Source organism: Tyto alba, unplaced genomic scaffold (assembly GCF_018691265.1).
Source record: "Tyto alba isolate M040663 unplaced genomic scaffold, T.alba_DEE_v4.0 Super-Scaffold_2, whole genome shotgun sequence".
In the NCBI taxonomy this organism is placed as follows: Eukaryota; Metazoa; Chordata; class Aves; order Strigiformes; family Tytonidae; genus Tyto; species Tyto alba.
The window spans coordinates 67,480,012-67,501,794 of NW_024881282.1; the positions used below are offsets into that span (position 1 = coordinate 67,480,012).

At 34.9% G+C, this 21,783-nt stretch overlaps 1 protein-coding gene across 4 annotated transcripts in view; it reads right to left on the reverse strand.

The window, feature by feature from the left end:
• The window catches only part of GRM8 (glutamate metabotropic receptor 8), a 356,570-nt gene that overhangs the window by 179,088 nt on the left and 155,699 nt on the right, over positions 1 to 21,783 (reverse strand). For all 4 annotated transcript variants that reach the window (XM_033011479.2, XM_033011477.2, XM_033011478.2 and 1 more), the window contains exons 4-6: positions 17,514 to 17,649; positions 16,884 to 17,038; positions 16,112 to 16,249 (exon numbers count right to left, since the gene is read on the reverse strand). In XM_033011479.2, the coding sequence (XP_032867370.1) occupies positions 16,112 to 16,249; positions 16,884 to 17,038; positions 17,514 to 17,649 (429 nt within the window). The remainder of the gene's footprint in view (positions 1 to 16,111; positions 16,250 to 16,883; positions 17,039 to 17,513; positions 17,650 to 21,783) is intronic.

A 21,783-nucleotide genomic window follows, 5' to 3' on the forward strand; every position in this document is an offset into this window, starting at 1 on the left:
TGGAGACTTTGCTTTTCTTGGAGCCTTGAAGACTGTTCAGCCTTCACAGTTGCTAGATGCTCTCCCGCGACCAGAGCCTGCCAGCTGACATAATTTCACAGCTGGGATGAAATCTGTGTCCACGTAGCTGAGTACATTCCTACCCTGAGTGACTCACGAATAACCAAGAATTTGTCTGTTTTTCAGTATGAATACTGAAGAGGACAGAGAGAGCTGCTCAAACACCTGGCCAGGAAAAGTTTATCCATGAGTAAGAGGGGTTTGTTTTTTCTAAATGTCAGAACAATATAATAGTCCCCACAAATAAGGAAGAACATTAAGGAATCTTCTGAACAAGAAAAACTGGTGTTAAAGATAAGATTTCTGCAATTATCAATGTATTTTGAATTAAAAACAAACAAAGAAAACCACAGCTTGCTTGAACAACAACTTGTGGTGTTTATTTCTAATGTCATGATACTGCCAAAACTTAGTCTTTCAAAAATGTTGAGTAACATGTCCCTGTGATATATGTTCAGTAACTTGTTAAAGTTTCCATCCTAATTTTTTCAGGGGGTCATAGACCAGGATAAGAGGAGAGACATGAATGCTGCAGTTTCTGGAAAAAATTTTAAAATAAAAAAAGTTTTGTAAGAGCATCAGATTTGCATTCTTCAGTGAGCTTCAATCTCTCATAGTCACTGACATAGCTGGGTTTCAGGAAATACATAAATGTTAAGTGGTGAGTATACCCAGATCCCACATGACATTCTACTTTTCCAGTCACACCTATGATTTTGAGGAAGAGGTGAAATACATAACTTAGATATTCTATTCTGAAAAATAGCCTTATAGAAAGATAAATCCATTGTCCAAAGATATGGAAAATTACTAGACAACGATGTCAACATTTTTATCTGTGTGATTCGTCATAATTAGCACGTTATTTATACATGCTGTCATTGTTGTCTCCATCACCTATGTGCTAGATAAACATTTGCAGAGGTATCTGTTCACATACATATTGTATACAATAAATTATTATCCACTGCTCTACTATTTTTTTTTCTGAGTCCCAAATCATACATTTTTTCTCATCCTAAACTATAGACTTATGAGGAGGCTTTGTTAGAGTTACATTTCACTAGAGAGTGTGTTTCCATCACAACAAAAATACCTTTTAAAGGAGTTACTCACCAACATTTTGGTTTCTAGGGAAAACAACACAGAAAATAGGTCTGCTGAATTTTACAACTGAATCAGTTTGAAACTTTTGATTACATGCCTTTGATTTTTATGTTAGATAACACACTATAGTATTTTCACTGATGTATAATAAGTTTTAATTCTCTTTTGCTCTGAATTTTAAAATGGTCTTGTTTAATTTGAATTCCAAATGTCAAAATCCTTTTTGAGACAGAAGATTGATCTTCTTTGCAGTTGCACTTCCCACGAGGATTTCCTGAATAATAAATTAAGAATAAAGGTTTTGACCCTTATTGTATTGTTTCCCACTTTCTGAAATAGGTCCTGAACGTATAACAGCAGCTATTGGAAAAGCTCTGCTTTCTTGAACATTTTTATATCATCTGAGATTGGGAACGAGGGAGATGGGACTGGGAACAGTTCCCCTGTGACCTGCCAGTGTTTGTCAACACCAAGAGGTCCAGCCCCAACTCCCAGCTCCCCTTTCTCCAGTCAGCCTGCTCTGACTCTTAATAACTTCCTCAGCCCTTCTCCACCTCCTGCTTAGAGTTTCTGTGTTAAGTTGAGGATCAGTAACACAATGATTAGAGGGAGGAGAAGGGGATGGGAAAGGCAAAATATTTTCATCCAGAAGCATCTTCTGTGGACTTGCACACAGATAGCAATGACAATAAAATTAAGGTAGAGGGCAAGAAAATTTTATATAGGAGAATAAATGTATACTGAGACATACACACATGCATGCTGTATACTGTAGTAATATTTAAAAATGGAACACCCCAGAGTAGATCTGTATGTATACCAAAACCCCAGGAATAGGGTTATATCATCATCCGGATCAGAAAATGAATCACATACAAAGTTGAAGAACAGAAGATATGACTAGTAGAAAATAATAATAACTACCTACTCTCTAGGGAGGTATCATAAAAAGGCAAAGTACAGGCACTTAAAACTACTATTTATTTGTGGAACTGGCTGTAGAATATTTTTACAGAGGTAGAAAATATATTTAAGACATGCTGCATGTTGTCATAATCATTCTTAACTCCTTTCAGCTGTGAAATATTACTAAGTTCAGCTCAGCACTGCACAGATACACAAGCATACCTCATAGAGCCCACCTTGCAGGCTTGGAGATATATTTCTAAATATTGTACAGCAAATTGTTTGAAGGCATAATTACACCTGAAATGTCTGATCATGATGTGATTCAGTTCCTCTTTTTAAATTAACAAATTATTAATAATTATTATTACTTATTAAAAATAAATATTATTAGTAATAATTAAAATCACTAATTTAATTATTTTAAACTAGCATTCAACACTCCATTTAAAAAAGGAGGACTATGGAAAACAAACTTAGTCAAAAACACATTAATAAAAGGATTAACTCACTGAGCTATAGTAAAATGTACATAGTCTTATAAAAGAGTTACTAAAGACTTGAACACCATAAACCTAATGTCTAAGAATGACAAATGACATAATATCAGGTTCAAAATTAACATTATATATTAAAGAACAGATGAGCAACAAGTTAAAATTTAACCTCATCAATAAATGTCACAAAATTTAACTCCTTGAGTGAGAGGATGATAGTTTTGCCCATTCAGCCACAATAGCAGCAAGGGAAATTAAATGTTACAGAAAGTTATAGAGGCTGATGAAGCAGAAGACATGATTATTTGACATTTCACATAACCACAATTCAGGCAGATAAATATCATAATGAAGCATCAGCCAGAGATACTGTAAATGACCAACATGAACAACAAACAGAGAACACCAGGAAGAGAAATGATGTTGCATTTCATCTGGTAGAGTGCACCAGACCCAATTAGAGATAGGACTACAAATGAGAACCTTTGCAATCAAAATCAAAATATGCTTAGATATACCTTTCTAAAAATAAATAAATAAATAAATAAATAAATAAATAAACCAAGAAAAAATTAAAATAAGAATGTTGATTTTTTTTTTAAGAGCACTATAAAAAAGCAAAGAAGGTGATACAAGAACTATCCAAATTCTAAAGGCACACTTTCTTTTTTTTAATGTCACATATATAACTGAAAGTAAACACATAATCTTTATCTTAAAAACTCTAAAAGGAAAAGCCAACATGATTCAATATCACAGTGAAGGAGGCTGCAAGAAATTTTAATTCTTTTTTACAGAAAAGTGAAAATGTTAAAATAAGAAAAAAAGAAAAAAAAGGAATAAATCGTGGAAAATAAAATCACATAACAGCAGACAAAAAGAGATTTCAAGGAGTAATATGCATTTCTGTTCCCTCCCACATACAATTTTCCTTTCATCTATACTACAGAATTTTAGAATTTAGTATCACTGAGGCCAAATTCTTGGTTGGTTACCCTTTTCATAGGATGTTCAAACTTCTTGTCTCTATTTCAAGGTTCTGTGCAACCTGTCTACAAAGCTCTGCTTATTTTCGTCTTACTTTTAAGATCTAAAACTCTTGTCTTCTGAAGTGAAAAGCAATGTAGCATAACTTCTGATCATTCCTTTAAAGCTTTTCTTATCCTACTCAGCCTTTGATTACTGACCTCTCTGTGATTTACACACAAAACCCAACTTATTACTCTCATTTGAGGGACCATATCCTCTCAAATCTCATACCTTTTCATGTCAATAAAGCAACATTCATGTACAGCATTGAAGATTTGCCCATAATACACCCTTTGTATTTTATCTCTGTGCAACTAAGTTGCAAAATCTTTGGTCTCGTGTTTCAAATCCCATAATATAACATAATAAATTACATGAAAGACAATTTCACAAAGGAATTAGTGAAAAATGTTCAAATAAAATGGAAAGTCACATTAACTCTCATCCAAAATTCAACCCAAATCTTATGCAGACCTGAAAGTCTTATACTGCAGCTTGAAACAGTATGGGTCAAGCAGAGCCTGTGGAAAGGAATAATGTTTAACAGAGAGTGCCTGGAAAGTTTTACCATGAAGGCTGATATCCAGGCCATAGGTAGTTCCGCTGAAAAAGTGCAGAAGCTACAGTATAATATGTAGACTTATTTGCCCTTTTTCCTGCAGGCTGTCAGGTACCAATCTTCACATTCCACATTATCCCACTGCACACAGAAATTGTAAATGTAAAAGACGTTTACATACTCACTTTCAGTCCTGTTAGCTGACATGAAGACTTGTATAATCTAATATAACAAATTTATTCTTCTTCCTCTCTACATTTTAAAACACTGCAATTACAGACTTCACCTAAAATCCAGTGAAAAGGTATCAAAAGTTCATGAGCAAGTTTCTTCTTATTTAATTTCAGCTCTAATTTTGCAGAAAAGTTAGAACTATATATATCCAGTCTAATTAAGAAATAAAAGCAATGAGTTTCAGGAATTAAACCCCTGAATGTGTGTGCTGCTTCTACCAGTAAATAATGAGCAATTCAGAGAGCAAATTTAGCCACCTTTTCTCTTCCCAAATTCTGTGTAAATCATTTGTAATCTTATGTTTATTATTTATTTGGAATTACTAATTACAAATCCAATGGTTAATTTGTGGTTTGTACGTTCTTCTTTCTGGATAATTTTTATATAGAATCTGAGTAATGTTAAATACTTTTAAGTAGGATGCAGAACACATGACAGACTTTTTGTCTTACAGTTATACTATTCAATTTTGCAAATTGCTCTTCTCTACTGTAGCCTTTTGGCAGATGTTAACATTTCTATCCAAAAAGTTAAAAAGAAAATCAATTATTCTGGTAATCTATACACATGGACTGTTTGTTAAGTTTTCAGATTTTGTACATATGTAATACATCTTGCAAGAAGTTTCAGTGAATTACAGAGCTTATTCTATCAGTCACTCAGCCAACATTTACAATGTTCCTATAACTGACACTTTCAGAGTCTCGGACTCTTTTTCAAAATTTAAATGGAATAGAATGAATTTGTTTCTTCTTTCCTGTAGTTTTGGAAGTCACAGGAAGAGACAATTTAAAATGTTACCTTGAAGTGCTTCTGGTGCTGGAAGCAATTTGTTCATTTCAAGATGAAAGAATAATTTGTAATCTATCTGAGAGTCTCTGAAGAACTGCTCTTTCAAGGGTATGTCTCAGGAAAAAGTCTACCAATAGTCATAACTGAACACTGAGAATGAAAAAGTACCCTTATTTTCTAAGCCAAACAATGCTTATGTGTCACTTAAATTCCACTGGAATCCTCTGAACAGTTTTACAACATGTGCAAATGCCAACTCATTTTTCTTCTTCTTTGCTTGAAAGAATAGAACACAAAAACAGTGTCAAAAAAAAATTTAAAAATCTGAAAAATGCAATCTCTGGCCCAAAGAGTTTATCCCTGAGCACATGGAAAAGCAGAGAACAGAGGGGAAGTAAGGGAACCTGCCCCATCACTGCAGAGCTTTTGAAGGCTCTTATTCTGGGTCTTCTTATTTTGTGGGGTCAGGTGGAACCTATGTAGTGCGTAGACCTTCCCTTTTCCTATCCTGAATTTTAACTGAGACAGTAACAAATCAACCAAGACCATCCTTGGCTGCCAAAACTGCAGTAAATGGTGAAGATATAGTAGAAAAATCCCACAACATTAATCACCCATTGTTCACTGATGCAGCTGAAGATACCACAAATGGAAGCACACATTATCTCATAGTATCGCTTTAATAAATTGAAAGTAACTTATTTTCCACAGAGTATGCAGCATGTGAGATCACACCACCAGCTGCTTTTGTCTCAGTGACAGATCACGTACATTATGTAGATTGATCAAAGATTTTAAAGCCTTAATTTGTCTGTCTCCTGTGATTATCACATCACAGAATAAAAGGATCTTGGCCAGAATAATTAAATATTTAATTTTTAAATAAATCCTAAATATAAACCTGAAATATAAACCTTTGTCAACAAGTCCTTTTAAAATATTTTGCGTAATTCAATGGATATTGCATCCTGAAAATCTATGGTATTATAAACAGGCAGTCACATATTCAGGTCTGAGGAATATTTGCTGATAATCTATGTATAGAGGAATGCCATGCATTACTTTCCCTTTTGTTTCTATGTGTGAAAGTACCTGTAAGGATGCTAAATTACCTCCAAAATTTTAATATAGTCATAATTAATATAAACAAATATTAGAGTTATCACCAGGATCTTACATGAAATGGGAAGGCAGATTGCTTTGTTGACAAAGTGGTGATTCATGCAAACATGGAATGGGATTTATTTCACTTAACTTGAGCAATCTAAAACCAGGGCACCTCATCCAAATTAGTTATCTAGGTCTGTTTGGGGACCATAAAGAGAGATGAGCATCCTCACAGGGTAAGCAGTTTACTAAGACATGTGGAGGTGGCCTGCCAGAAGTTAAATTAAGTAAAACCTGTCTCATGAGCTCCACCCAAGGGCAATCCTGAAAACCCTGAATGTGCACTAGTCCACAGCTAGAATTTAGGTCAAAATCATTATGCCCAGCCATGCAGTTAAACCAGTGTAAGTTCAATGTAACAAATATACCTCTCCCCCTCTGTACACTGATTTTAACACAAATTGGGAACACTTGTGCTTCTATCTGACCTTTCATAAGAACCCTCCATGCAAAAATACTTATCTCAAATATTGGATACAAATAATAATCTGGAAATATTGAATGATAATTGGTATATTTAATGGATACACTTATCCATTAAAACCCAAATTCTGACCTTATTTTCTACACTGATTTATATTATAACCTACTATGTATGTCCCATTGGTTTTGCTGGGTCTATTTCTGCAATAAAATTCTACTTGGTAGACTAAAAAGCATCTGCATGTTTACAGATCACCAATCTGAACTCCCTTCCACAAAAGGTGAGCAATTACTTATAAATAAGGGGTATTTCACAGGTGAATAAATATTCAATGTATTGGAAATATTCATGATCTAAAAGCAGTCCACAATAAGTATTTTCATTGCTGCTTCATGAAATTATGAAATCACTTAATTTACTTATACTAAATATATTATAAAATTAATATAATCATTAAAAATAGAAATTTACTTGGGGCATTGGTGGTATCTAACATTAGAATAAGTTGAAACTGTTTTAAATATCAATCATAATTAATCAGTAGAATTATCACAATAAAAAGATTAAATACTTTCCTTTGTTTTATTTTTTTTCCCCATGTGCTCACATTTGTTTTAACTTGTTGATATCCTGTAAATCAAGTATTAATTGAGAAAAGTCTCTTTTGTGGGAAATTATACATCAACAGTGTATTCCAGTATAAGTGTGAGATGATATATTTCTGCAGTTACAAAACAGGACAAACAAGCTACTTATTTTTGATCTACTGAGAAACTACCTACTGCTAAATTTAAATATATATCTTGAATAACTGCATATTCCAAGAATATTAAAAATAGCTTATAACTATTGAGCTGTGTATTAAATAGACTTTTTCCCCCCTCTGCACAGCTAAATGATGGAATAATGCAGTGGTATTTTATAGTTAGCAGACTTCTGCAAATAAGGGCCAAGAGCAGTCAAATCCTGCTTGTTCGCAGGAACTGAGCACAGAGAAGGCTCTATATCCTTCTGACTTACTCAGAAGGAGCAGTGTCAAGAGCAGCCAATTTCCCTCACCATACAGACTCTGAAAACACTAGAAGAGGGGGTCCACTTATCTTCAGCTCTACCCGTTCAGTCCCTTGAGTGCAGCTAGACTCATGTTTTATTTGGATAAGGAATGAGATTTTGAAACAAATTTCCTGACTGCCCCCACTTTGACATGATGGAGCAGTCTTGCTGTGCGCACTCCCGGTGTCTTTCAGAGGAAACCAAACCGTAGGATGAGTGCTGGGAATGCAGCTATGACCATCCAGCTCAAAGGACCATACTAACCTGAGGTAAAATCTCTTGAGTACAGTGAGAACCTCGAATGCTCATTGTCGACTGCTTCACTCTGCAGAGGTGCACTAATAACATAGATGTGGTTTTAGGGCACCTGGGCCACTTGGGGCAGAAGGTATCTCACAAAGGACACTCTTTTTCTGCCCAACTGGTATCCACCACCATGCAACACACCGGGAAAAATTATACCATGTGCTGCTACTTGTGAATATAGAACATTTTCAACCAAATTAACATGTCTGCTGCTGTTGTGAGTAATGAAGTTTCACCTCCAAAATCTTCAACCAGATTAGTTCACAGAACAGTGATAGAGTGTTTGGACAGTGGTCAACAGGTCTGAAGGATGAGTAACCTCCTATGAGGTTACAATGACCAGATCAGCCTGTCTGACCACATCCAAGGACATTGAAAACTATGCAACTATTGGTACTTTTTGAAGACTTAAATTATTTTTTTATTGTACTACTTGTATTCTAATGAAGTATCTAGTCAGGTAGCAAGTATGCACTGCAAATGTGCATAAAATGTTTAAGCAGCGTAACCTGAAATGCTTGAATAATGGCACAGATTTTGTATATACAAAATTAAAATACTCCAGTCCTATCACAAGGCAAGATTGCAAGAACTTGCTCAGAAGGGAAAACAACAAATATCTTTTCTACCTGAAGATGGATATCTGGGACTCAGGCTTATACAGAACTTGTCCTCCTATTCACAGCAAGGGTCTGTGGCAGACCAGGAGAGCAAACTAATGAAGAACAGCATTCAACACTGACTATTGACTTTCCTGTTCTACTAGCATCTGTCCAAAGTGGCTGAGCTGGTACTGGAAATGATAGAGGAACTTACTGTTGTCTCCCAGAAACAAGGATTATGTACAGATGACATCCTTGTGTATGTGACAACTAAGTTACATCATAAGACACACTGGTTAGAAGTTTTCTGAGGCTACATTTGAGAAGGTGCAGTTCCAGAATTCACACAAAATTTCACTTAGAGCAACAATTTGTTCACTAGGATGTGCCATTCTTGCAGAGATTCTGAGCTGGAATAAGAATGTCTGGACTCATAAGTTAGTAGCAAACACATCCACACATGTGCACATACATGTGCATATTAAAAGTATTCCAACTTGTCAGCAAGTGTATCAAATCTAAAAATGGGAAGATACTCTATTTAAATGATTGTGCCGTTGAATATGACTCATAACTTTGTAAAACATTATAAATCTAAAATTGACAGGTTTCCTTACAGAATACAAGATCTGAATTCCTATTTATGAATAAAATTAGAGAAACAAATACCTCTATGGAGTATAAGAAGAATTTCTTCTTCATGCTGGAAAAAGAAGCTTTTTTAAATGACAGGTTTTGTAGGTGAATCTAAGCTTTGACAACAGGATTGAGAAGTGATATTCCAGTGGATATATTAGAAAGAGATTTAAAAATACTAACAACTGGTGAAATAACAAAAAGGATGACAGCAAGTGAAATGAAGAAATCAAATCAGCAAATGTGCAGTGAATATTAGGTCCCCTGACCTGACAGGTCTCAGAGATATTGAGTAATACTTATGCATATTAGCAGCTGCTAGAATGAAATACTATTCAACTGAAATCTTCTGAAATTCTGTAGTTTCTGGAATAAGAGCCAGAAGTGGACCTTTGTAAGACAACTGAATGTGTATATTTTCATCAAAAATACTTTAAGCTATGGTCTTCTATTGCTTATTAATCTTTCAGATGCTGACAGCAGAGAGACAGCAAGGTTCATACCTGTCAGTTCTCCACCATCAGAAGAGAATTTGGTCTAAACATTCTGACCCGATGTATACCACGACAAAGTCCATATTTCAGTCTTGTTAATTTTGGAAGAATGTCAATCATCATTTTCAGACATCAACTTTTTCTTTGCAATTGACTACCCAGGCTTCTTAAATTGGGAACCAGACAAAATCTGCAAAAATGGTGAATTTACAGCCTATGGTATACCATAATGAAGAGATCAAACTTCATTTAGGTTATTGAAAGAGGTCTTGGTGCCACCTGGGACATGAGCTATTCTTCTAAACCCAAAAGTAAATGCTCTCTGGCTCCATACATTATTTAATGACACATAATGCAGTTTGATTTAATGCTACATTAGAGTCAGCATGGGACCACTACGGTGCAGCTACCTGTAACACACAATTTCCGTAGTTCTGAGATAATGTCCAAAGCAAAGTAAAAAATAGCTCAGGCTATAGTAAATACTACTCAAAGTCCTTTATGTCTAATTGATGTGGTGATTAGCAAAGATTCATCAACTTGGCTCCTGCTTATCATGCTGCAAATCTGAATACCATTATTTTTACATATTACTGTAGATTTTTACATATTACATACAGAATTACTGTACTTACACAAAAGAGCAATAGTCATTTTATAATTATAGATAAGTCAAAAATGTTTCTGCAATCTACTTTTCAAATGGGAATTAAGAAAATGGTAAACAGCAAACAAAAGAGGATAAAGAGTCAGAATTGCTCTTTCTACCTTTTATGCCCAAACATACTGGTCACAACACAGAAGTCACACAAAGAGGGAGAGCATTCAGCTCTTTCTGTGTGCTCAGTAACAGTCCCTCCTAGGCCTTAGTGCCCTTTGGGAATAATGGTACAACTTACCATATGTCTCAACTGCATCTATGCTGACTTTTTTTAACCTTGTGTAGGTCTCATCAAGAAAAAAGCTACTTTAGAAGTGATTTTATGGTAATGGAACCATTATTCAAACTAAATAGCAATGCACTGTACCTCTGCAAGATTCACATTCTGGTACTGAACTTTTCAATTTGTTCTATAAATTTTTCCGAGTGTGTCTGCATATACACATGAGTAAATCTGCTTCTTTCTATTAATAGTTTTAGGTGCAGTTGTATTTTCAAAGAGGATAGTTAAGAGAAAACAATTAAATAATATATTTGTAAATTTCCTAGGTATGGATGATGTCTGTTGTACTTCACTGTGATTTTTTTTCAATGAAACAAATAGTTCAGTTTGATAGAGCAAATTGAAATTAGACTAATTTACACAGGTCTCTATATGCTTCTGAAAACTCATCCATCTTTATTTTTAGCAGTGCAGTCATTATAGACAGTTAAAGGCTGATTAGGTTTGCAGAGTAGTTAAAATGCTAACCATACGAAACAGTGGGAGCCACTACTTCTGTAGGGATGTGCATGAAGGAGCTTTTTTAATTAACGTTTTTGCTGAGGTTTTACTAAAAGGCCATATTTTGCTGTTCAAACACTGTAAATACTATGATAAATGCATGTTTTGAAGGGATGCTACAGGGAAAATCAAGAACAAATATCAATGGAACTATATCTTCTTATGTCAGATTTTAATTTGAGGATATCATTGTACACATTAAAAGATGATACAGTAAGCAATTTTACTTCATGTTAGATTTCTAACTGCTTATGCATGCACACACAAACATCTACATGTGTATGCACGTATATATGCAAAGAGGACTTCTGTTTTTTTTGTTAGAATGAAATCAAATATTAACATTCTATGAGGTTAATGGAAGCAAATCTGAGTACACTTCCTATTCTTCATCATTAATATTGCTTTCTTTTTCTATCACTGGGTTTTGGTCTTCTGAAAGAGTGATGGTGCATATTGTCAGCCCCACAGTTCAAAGCAAAAGGTACTCTGGGATATCTTTCTTTTATTTTAAAATCTTGGTATTCATATTTTTGTACACTTCTTAAGAAACACGAGGTCTAGAAACCTACCTTAAGATAGAGCTGAAAGTTAATAGCTCAACAACCAAGAGCTGGAGTTAACACAACACCAGGAACAAATCTGGTCAATCCACAATGTTTCTAAGTAATGATAAATCTTCAGCTACCAAAAACTTGGCCCACCAATTGACTCAAGTGGGAAGCTGAGGGTATGGGAAAATTCTACAGAATGTTAAAATTAAAGTAGAGCAAGAGGCATACTGTCTCTGCCATCTTCACAAACATGGTGGAAGCCCTTCTTCTTGAAGAACACAGGTAATCAAACGATGAATGCTGTCTCTGTTGTTAGACCTTTCTGCTAGGGCACAGGGATGAGGGAAAAGCTTCTAAAGTCCTCACTTTTCACTCCCACAAAGAGATTCCACTGCTAAAGAAAAGGCTGTTGAATATGCCTGAAATATTCATGTCTCACTAAAGATCTTCTTATTGAATACAGAAAACTGGCACCTTGAATGAATATGTAAAGTGAGGCTTCTTGTAACCTCTACAGACAGTTCAATCCTTGTAGCATTCCATTCTTTTCCATTTTGTTGTACTAAGACAACTGAATTTTCTTGGCAAATGCCTTTCTGCTTTCCCAATTACAAAAAGTTTAAGTAGTCACTGAATTATTGTTTCATGTTTAATAAGTTAATGGACCAATTTGATTTTTTTTTTTTTTTAATTCCAGAAAGGTTGGAACAAAAAGTCACTAATATTTTCCAGTGAACTAGTCTAATCTTGATGATATGATCAATGTACATTCACATTCAGAAACACATAGAGCAAGTTGCAAACCAATAGTGGCAAAGCAATTACTTTTTCAAAGTTTAGGTGAATCATTGCTTTCTGTAAACTGGCAAAAATCAGAAAGCAGACATTCAGGCAAACTCAAAAGAAACTTATTATTTTATGTATCTCCAAAGCATAAATTCTTTTAGGAATAAGAAGCAACAGCAAATACAAATAAACAGTATTTTTAAACAGTTTTAAAATAGCAGTTTTCTTTAAATAAACTGTTTAATTAATTACACAGCACTAGACTAAAATAATCATTAATGTTTAAGAACAGAGAAGGTAAGAAAGCACATGCCCTTTTGTAATTCTTAACCCTGAACAAGGAGAGGAACTCCTTCTCAGGACTTTAAGACTGTTGATTTTACATGGAAAAGAAAAGAGAAAAATATTTTTTGTTGTAAAACATTTTCTAATACCTTCATAGGAAAAAAATGTTTGAAATTGGATTAGATTGGTAACATCCTGACTGCAGGTAGTAAAAATTTAAAGCTATGAACAGATAACTCGTCTGAATTGAGAACAGGGATATCAGTTTTGTTGTTGTTGGGAATTACAGATGTCATATGAGAAAAAACTCAAGTACCTCCTAGCTAAGATAAGCAGGAATGCTTAATAAAGTACATCTCAAGCCTGAGAAAATTTTATATCTATCAATTTTCCTTTTAATATCTTTGGAGAGGGAGATTTTCAGATTATGGCTGTTACCTCAGGCTTTTGGATTTATTTCAGTGTATCCCTGACTATTGACATGATATACAAATTGGTCTGGTGGGCAAAAGACAAAGAGGATCTTATTATCTACAGTGCCCAGATAAAATACGGGGAAATTAGGATAAATGATGGTTTCAAATTCACTCTTCAAGTCCTGAAGTAGAGATGGTAATACAGTCCTCTTAAGAATTGAGCTGAAATTTAGGACTGAGAAAGTACACATAAAGTTTCAGATAAAACCCACTGGAGGGGCAACTAGGGTAGGCCAAGGATAAAGGTCTTCAATATTAAGTTATAAACAATTAAATGTAACAACTCTTGTACCCTTATTGAAATTTGGGGGTTCATTCATTTCTTTCATTTACAGCCATTATTTCAGAGTAGACTTGGCCATGAAGTAACAGTTTTGGCCTTTCAAGGTAAAGATAAATTCACGAGTGGTATATTCTCCTCTTTAATCTTTAGTAGACAGAAGATCATATTAGACTGACTCATCTGCTTTGAGAGCTATGCTATGAAGAACCAGCCAGGATTTCATTACTGCCTCTCTTTTGTGCACAGAAGGCCATGACAAACAAACTGTGGTGGGTCAAGATGCCATTTGTGATTCTCTAGATTTAGATTGGGGGGGGGGGGGGAGTGGGTGTGGGGGGGGTGTCATTCTCCCATTCTCCACTTAGTATTTGTCGTTACATCATAGGAGGTTTATTTTGAACTTCCACCCTCACCTCTTGCTTCAGTTCACTTGTAAGGAATACAGTTTGGTTATTTTTGTTATCCAACACTTTACATTTGAGTTAGATAAGCACAGGGATCATGCCGAATCATCATCTTGTTTCATGTCTGCTGCTGTCCAAGTGTCTTTTCTATTGTAGTAAGCCAATTTTAAGTGGTTTTAGTCAAGGATCCTATCACTCGTAGGCACTCTTGCTTGAAGAATAATACGTAGATTTTTTCTCCTGAAGGTGCAAAAGCATGTGCAACCTTCATATGAGACTGCCCACTTCTTAATCCCATCCCTGGATACTACGCTGACTTTCTGGGTGCATAAAATATGTTTTCTTATTGTTTTCAGACACAGAGAGCATACCATAATTTTGTTTCATAAAATATACAGATATCCATTTCAAATGGCAAATTACTTTGAATCGATCAAGATGTGGCCTATACATTTTATACACTACTTTTCACTTTTTCAATTTGACAGATGCAATGAGGCTGAGACAAGTCATACAACCATCTGTGGTAACATTTAGAGCTTCCCAAACTACATCCATACAGCACTTGTTCCACCTGAAGAACTTGAAGAAAAGCATCTATTTTCCACTTAAAATAGTAAAAACAAAATAATCCCTTCCCAGACATAGGTAACTACCCATCCATGACTTACTGCTATATGAATCAAGGCCAAGGAGTAAAGGATTAGAGTAATGAGCTATCATTTATCTCAGTGAGGAGCTGGATATCATCCTTTTTTTTGTGGAGCACATGGTAAAAGACAGAAGACAAGGCATTGCCATTGAAATGAGAGAGTGCATGCATGGATCTCATATTTCTGTGTGAGATATATCTGTTGTAAAGCCCAGTACAGTAAGTCTTTGACTCAATGGCACAATATAGATACAATAAATCTGATGGTTTATGAAGTGCAGGAATAACGGTGCATGTGCTTGGAGTCTGCACAGTATGTCTGTCTGACAAACCCAGGAAAAGTGGGCTGCTGCAGTGTAGCTTTTGGTTGCAGAAAGTGTGGAAGCACACCCCACAGAACAAAGGCTGCATGACAGTGTCACCAGGCTGACAGAAATCTTGGAACAGCAGATGAACAAAAATGTTCACATTCCATGTGGAAAATATTATTTGGTGAAAGAAAACACTGCCACAAAAATGAAGACACATCAATGACTTATGTATGTAGTGCAGAAAATTGGGTATTGTTGCTATTAGCCAAAACCCATCTACAAAATAGTAACATAAAGTCTTCTGTAGTCACAGAAGACTAAAGGTAACACTCTTGTAATAAACTGCAAGAGACAGCAAAATGCCAGCACCTCATAGGGGAGATGAAACTCAGAGCTACTAATGCTACTACTGTATTAGCTGTTGTGACAGTTGTGTCTGGGTATGATGCCTGAGCAAGCAGGTTTGAGAACACCAGTGCCAGTTACACAGCTCAAACTTCATAGATACTTTCAGCTTTATAACATGATATAGAATACTGTTCTTTTCATTTCAGGACAAGTAATAAGAACATATTGATTTGATTTTTACCCCATCTTCAAGTTTGCAAACTAAGTAAGGAGTTCATGACTTGACCTATCATCAGTACCTCAATAGTTTAAAAAGAAATTTAATTTTCTCTGTATATACTTCAGGGATAACAATATGAAAATTACTGTGATATGCCCATTCACTAAAAAAAAAATCATGTTGACAACTACAGATGGGGTGAGAGAAGAGGTCACTGAAAAAATGAATGGAATTGAATCAAAGCCACAGGTCTTTAACAAAATCTGTACTATCATTGGATCTTTGAAAAGTAACTATTAACTTTCTCAAACATTGCCCATGAATTTTTTCTTCTGGTTTGAAGAAAAAATGTTACACTTCTTACAACACAATAATATGTATTGGAGAATTGAAGGGAGCCAGAAGAGTGATGAAAAGAAAGCAACCCCTTTCCTGTATTCCAATAAACAACTGATAGATAATGTTTAACTTTCACAGTTACCTGTGCATTTCTTGATATTGCTATTTCTTTTTCCATGTGATCCTAACTTGCATCCAAAGTTCTCCTCCCAAAATTCTGCAAACCAGACATTTCTTCTATTGTTAGCAAGTGTTCGGCTCCGAAAATATCTATCAAATCCTACATTAAAGAGAAGTGAAAGGAGCATTAAAATGTGATACAACACAAAAAATAGTCATCTAAAGAGAATAACAGATTTTGTACAAATATCAGACAAATAAAATGTTTTAGGTACAAACTACTATATTAAGATTATATGAACATAGTAATATCTAAGGATTTAAAAAATAATATATTAATTATTGTCCCATATTTACTGTAGGTTTTTTTAATACCTACAGCAGTTAAATAGTCTCTAAAGCTCCAGCAGAATTCTGTAAGCAAATTCTGATGGAGCAGAATAATAGGTCAGCGAATGAGCTGACTTATTATAATACATCTAATATTCTCCCTTTTCATCCCAAAGAACCACCGGGCTATGGGTAAGAAGTTCTCCACCACGCATGCTCTCGTTATTAGACAATTATAAGATTGCCTAACTGGAGATTCAGCATCTCCTCCTCTCAACAGAGGTATTAAATGAATATTGGATCAGGTCAACTCAAGTTACTTAGCCAGAAAGTTTTCCCTGATTTCCCTGTAATCAAGGACTACATGATTTATTTTTCTGGTTTTTTTTTTTTTTTATTTTTTAGAGACATCTAGGCTGCTTGAACACTGTCAGAAAAATTAGGGGCTTGTGTCATGTTCCTACCGTCTATTGATGTTCTTTTGGGCAGAATGGTTACTGCTCCTTCTGCAATCTCCTCCTGCTGCTGAACCGGTGAAATCTTTGACCCCCAACTATCTGAGCCAATCCAGAGGAAATGTCCAGATTGATTAGCTTTTTTGGCTGCTTCCAATATTCTCCTGCAAATAAGCAACAAATTACTAATTAATAAACCTACATTTACAAAGAACTTGAGAATCCCCAGCATTAATTTTGGCTATGCATATGTAAGCTCACACCGACAAGTCAATAGTTTTCAGTTTAAAGAAAAATCAACGATAGCTGTAGTGAACTCAAGATACTGTAGTGTGCAAGTTAATTTTTTTCATCATTAGCCATATTTTTCTAGAATTCTTACTGGTTTCTTCATTTTCAGTCACCAAATAACAAACTATTGGAAATATACTCTTAGACACAAGGAACAGGTCAGCTCTCCACAGAATGAAGGACCAGCACACTGTATAATTACAACTCAATTTCTTATGACTGGATTTCCAAAAATTTTTACGTGATATTGTATCTGAAACCTCCAGTGTTACTCTAGTCTGTCCCAGCCAATTGAGCATCTCTGTGAAGACAGAACATCTTTAACACACAAATTTAGGAAACAGGCACCTAATATCATCTTCATTCGCAAACATGATCACTGCTCGAGCATTTGGAGTTTCCAACAAGCGCTTGATGATCTTTTCAAATTCTCCTGGTCTTGGTTCCCGAGGGATTTTGAGTGACTGAGCAATGCAAACACCTCCTGAGAATAATTAAAAGGAAAAAAAAAAAAAAAAAAAAAAAAAAAAAGAATTAAATACCCACAATTCAGATAATCCATAGTTAACAAGGTAGGCAAAGAATACAAAATGCTAATCTGAGATAAAGCAACACAGCCATGTATTTTGAAATATGCACTGTACAAACTTACACAATGCTGCATTATAGGGTTCAGCTCAGTTACCTGTTACTTCATTTTTTATATAAAATTTAAAACAACATCCTGAGCCAGATCCTCAAGCACCATACTCTGGCTCAGCTGGACAGAGTTCCACAGAGCTACCCCAACTTGTGGCAGATGAGAACACAGCCTTGCCAGAGGATCGCACTTAACCATGGAACCACAATGCACAGTTATCTTACATTCATAATGTGGGTCTTCTGTTTCAGGTACTATCATGCACTTCTGCTTTTTCAACAGAGAGTATAAGGTTAAAAATAAATGCTGTGGTTACAGAATCAAGTAGAGAACTTGTAATATTCTCTTATGAATTAATACATACAGATCACTTCTAATTGTTATTATGACATTCTTAATTAAGTTGTCTTATTTATTTAAGAGGTTTTGGGTCATCATTGAAATTCTAAATTACTAATCAACAAATGAACACAAACTCAGAGATGATATTTATATCTCTTCCTGACAGGAGGAGAAAAGTGCTAAGTGAAATCTTTACATTTTACCTGTCCTGCAAAAATGGACAAATTTCTGCAGAAACTCAGTGCTTTCTAGTGGCTTTCATACGCTGGTGCAGGGGTATCACTACTTCCCAGTTACAACACTGTTACCAGACAGGAAAGGAGAAAAGGAGAGAAATTCCCTGAGCCTGTTTCATGAAGCACTGAGTCCAGACTGGAACTACCTTCCTATACCACAGGTGATCTTTCTGTGATTGTTTGCTATTTGTTCATTTTAATTATTTTTTTCTTTAAGAACTATTGCCTGATTTGCATTGTTACAGCTAACTCTCACCAATATTTGATCTTGTCTATTGTTATTTCCAAAATAAGATCCTCTTGTGGAGAATCTAATCATTAAGAAAATTAGAAAATTAGGAAAATGAGAAAATGTTTATTTCCAACAAAAAGTGACACATTACTAGACAAAGGTAAAACAAAAAATAATTTTTGCAACTCTGCATCTAAATACTTCCACACTGAAGATTGTCTTTAGTATAAGTAAGAATAATAATGTCTTTTAAAAGAGTTGTTCTGTTTTTAATAAGTGCTGGTATTTATTTTCTGATATATAAGATATTTTTAGACGTATACATGTCTACATATTAAAGGTAATTAGACAAGTAAAGTCACAGTTAGATGGCTATGTTGTATATGGGGAGACTTTGCAGCTTTTTCAACTGTCTTGTCCTCCCTATCAAAATGTCAACCATATACTTTTCCAAAGTACTTCATAACTTAGGTTGATACACACTGTCAGTGATAGGATTTGAACAAAAACAGAGGTCCAGCCAGGTGCAGCTTGAGATGTACAACTTCATGAAGTTACAGAGGTTTATTGCATTAGCGTTATTAAGCTGAATGTATTTAAGCTTTAAGCAAAACAAACAAGCAAATAAAATGTATTTATGAAGCTTTTTTAATATTTTTTTTTAACTTGAATGTTTAATTTAGCAAAATGCTGGGGATTCATTATCAGATTTTGTTATACCTTTTCAGAATCCCATTGATCTCAGTAGTTCTCTGCACAGGCAGATCCTAAGTGGGAATCAAGTTTAGACATGGCATAAACGAAGAATGCAATTATCAACTGCCAGCATAAAATCAACAACTTTCAAATGAAATCAGCTAGTTTTAGTTGTAGGCAAACATATCACCTTTTCAGCTATGCATCAGTTTCTTGGGATGTTACATTAATATTTTATCAGATTGAAAGATGGGTAGTACCATATAGACTTATCCTGAATTATTCTGTGCTTTACATGAAAGAAATAGTATTTGAAAATCAGAACATCTGCCATTTCTAACAAAAAACTATTTGTACACATTTATTTATCATCTATAAATAGTATAAAGATATAACATAAATAATTTACTCTTCTCTGCTTTAAAATGTAATATAATGCCTTTCTCTAGCAACCCATTTCTTCACATTTTTATGAACAGCCTGGCTCTCCATGATGGACAGATAATTTGCCAATAACAACAGGTGAGCCAGTGTACCAGGTGACCCTCACATTCACAAGGTATCTTTGACAATCCAGTAACAAAAAGATGGACACTGTACTATGAAAACCTTTAACCAGTTTTCTAAACTGATTTTAAACTATTATGATAAACACTCAAAAAGTCCCTTACAGCAATCTCTTTCTCAAGTAACAGGCTTGAAATGTAAGAGAAATATTTAGCAGACATCCTGTAAATTTAACAAACAGCAATTCACTGTTAGAAAAGATAAACTGCAAAACAGTGCCAAGCTCTCAACTGTTCCCAGAGTCATTCAGGCACAAAAAATAAAACAGATCCAAAAAAATTACATAAAGGAATAATTTGTTACCTCATAAATTTGGAGAGTGCATTTTTCAACTATTTCTATTCATGCAATGGCCCTTAGGAAAAAAAAAAAAAAAACACTCTTTCCACATAAAACTCAAATGCAAATATTACAAAATGCATATATATAAGACATTATATACAGCCATCTACAATCTGTGTGGAAAAGATATCAAGCAATGAAAAACTACAGTATCTAAAAAAGCTATTTTCAGTCAAAATGATATAGAAGAAACACCATTCCATCATTGCAGCAGCAAGTTCAATCATGACTGCAGTGTGCATCTTAACATCTCTACATTGAAGAATGCATTAAGTACTACTAGGAACAAAAAAAAATGCACTTCAGCCTTGTTGCTACATTTATAATGAATTGAGTAAGCTACCTCCAAAACACAAAACACTTTGTGTACATCCTTATCTATATATTGTATATATAGCTGTTTCTCAAACAAAAAACAGTATCAATTTTCAGCTAATGATGAAATGTTAGATCCACAAAGGTACTTAAAACATTACAGTGTCTAACCTCTCAGCACCCTGCTGTCTTTGAAATCTACAGCCTGGGCTAAGTGCCCAGACACAGAGAGAGATGAGTGTCGAGGAAAGGGATTCAGAGGAGCCAACAAACTGAGTAAGGAATAATTATTCCTCCAAAATAGCTACCAGAAGTGATAAAAGGACATGTTTTAAGGCCAGTAGTTAGGAAAGTCTTATGAAACGTGAACAAAAGAGAGATTTCCCCAAATCAAGAAGAAATAGGGTTTGAGAACGTCTCGAACATGATATCAATGGATTTACCATTTGCTGCAGAGGTGCAAAAGGGCAGATGGTTCAGACACCTGATGACCCCAGAGGATTCATGGCTGTGAATCATAAGAACAAATAGTGTCTACATGTTTCACTCTGTCAGCATTTCTGACTGATTTGGCATGATGACTGTTTGTCCCTGTTGCTGGTTTCTAAAACATTTGTTATCCTTCATTGTTCGGGGATGTACCTAAAAAAACACATTAGTGTAAATTTCCCTTGGCTAAATTTATCATTAATCTAACATTTATATGAGGAAATGAAAGCTAACTATCTTCTTACCAAAAAGGACATGTTATGTTCATATCCGGTCAATTAAAAAGACTTATGAACAGGCTTCATAGAGGGCTGCATTAAAAGGTGTTGTTGAAACCAAGGAGGGTGTCAGCTAGCCAGACTCATTTCAGGTAGCTCAACTAGGTACAGATACCAGTAATTGTACCTGCTTTTATTGTACCCATTTCCAAATTCATATATGACATAGGAGATTAGGTTTTTTGCATCTGTCACACATTTTAAAGACATTAAGATTGTACTAATGGAAAGTAGTTCTTCAACTACTTTTGGGAAAAGGAAAAAAAGTCTTAGCACCAAACTGTGCTAAGCCTCTTTTGTCTGTTCTCAGCCCTGTAAAACTAAGGTTGTACTCACTCATCCCAGAGCTTGATTTGAGGAGTTAAATAGTTAATATGAACTGCACTGTGTCAGTGATGACAAGTATCCATTTGTCTTCTGTCTAACAGCTATCAAGTGTGATACCCAGACCCCGGGGCCAGGGGATGATGAAGAGGAGAGC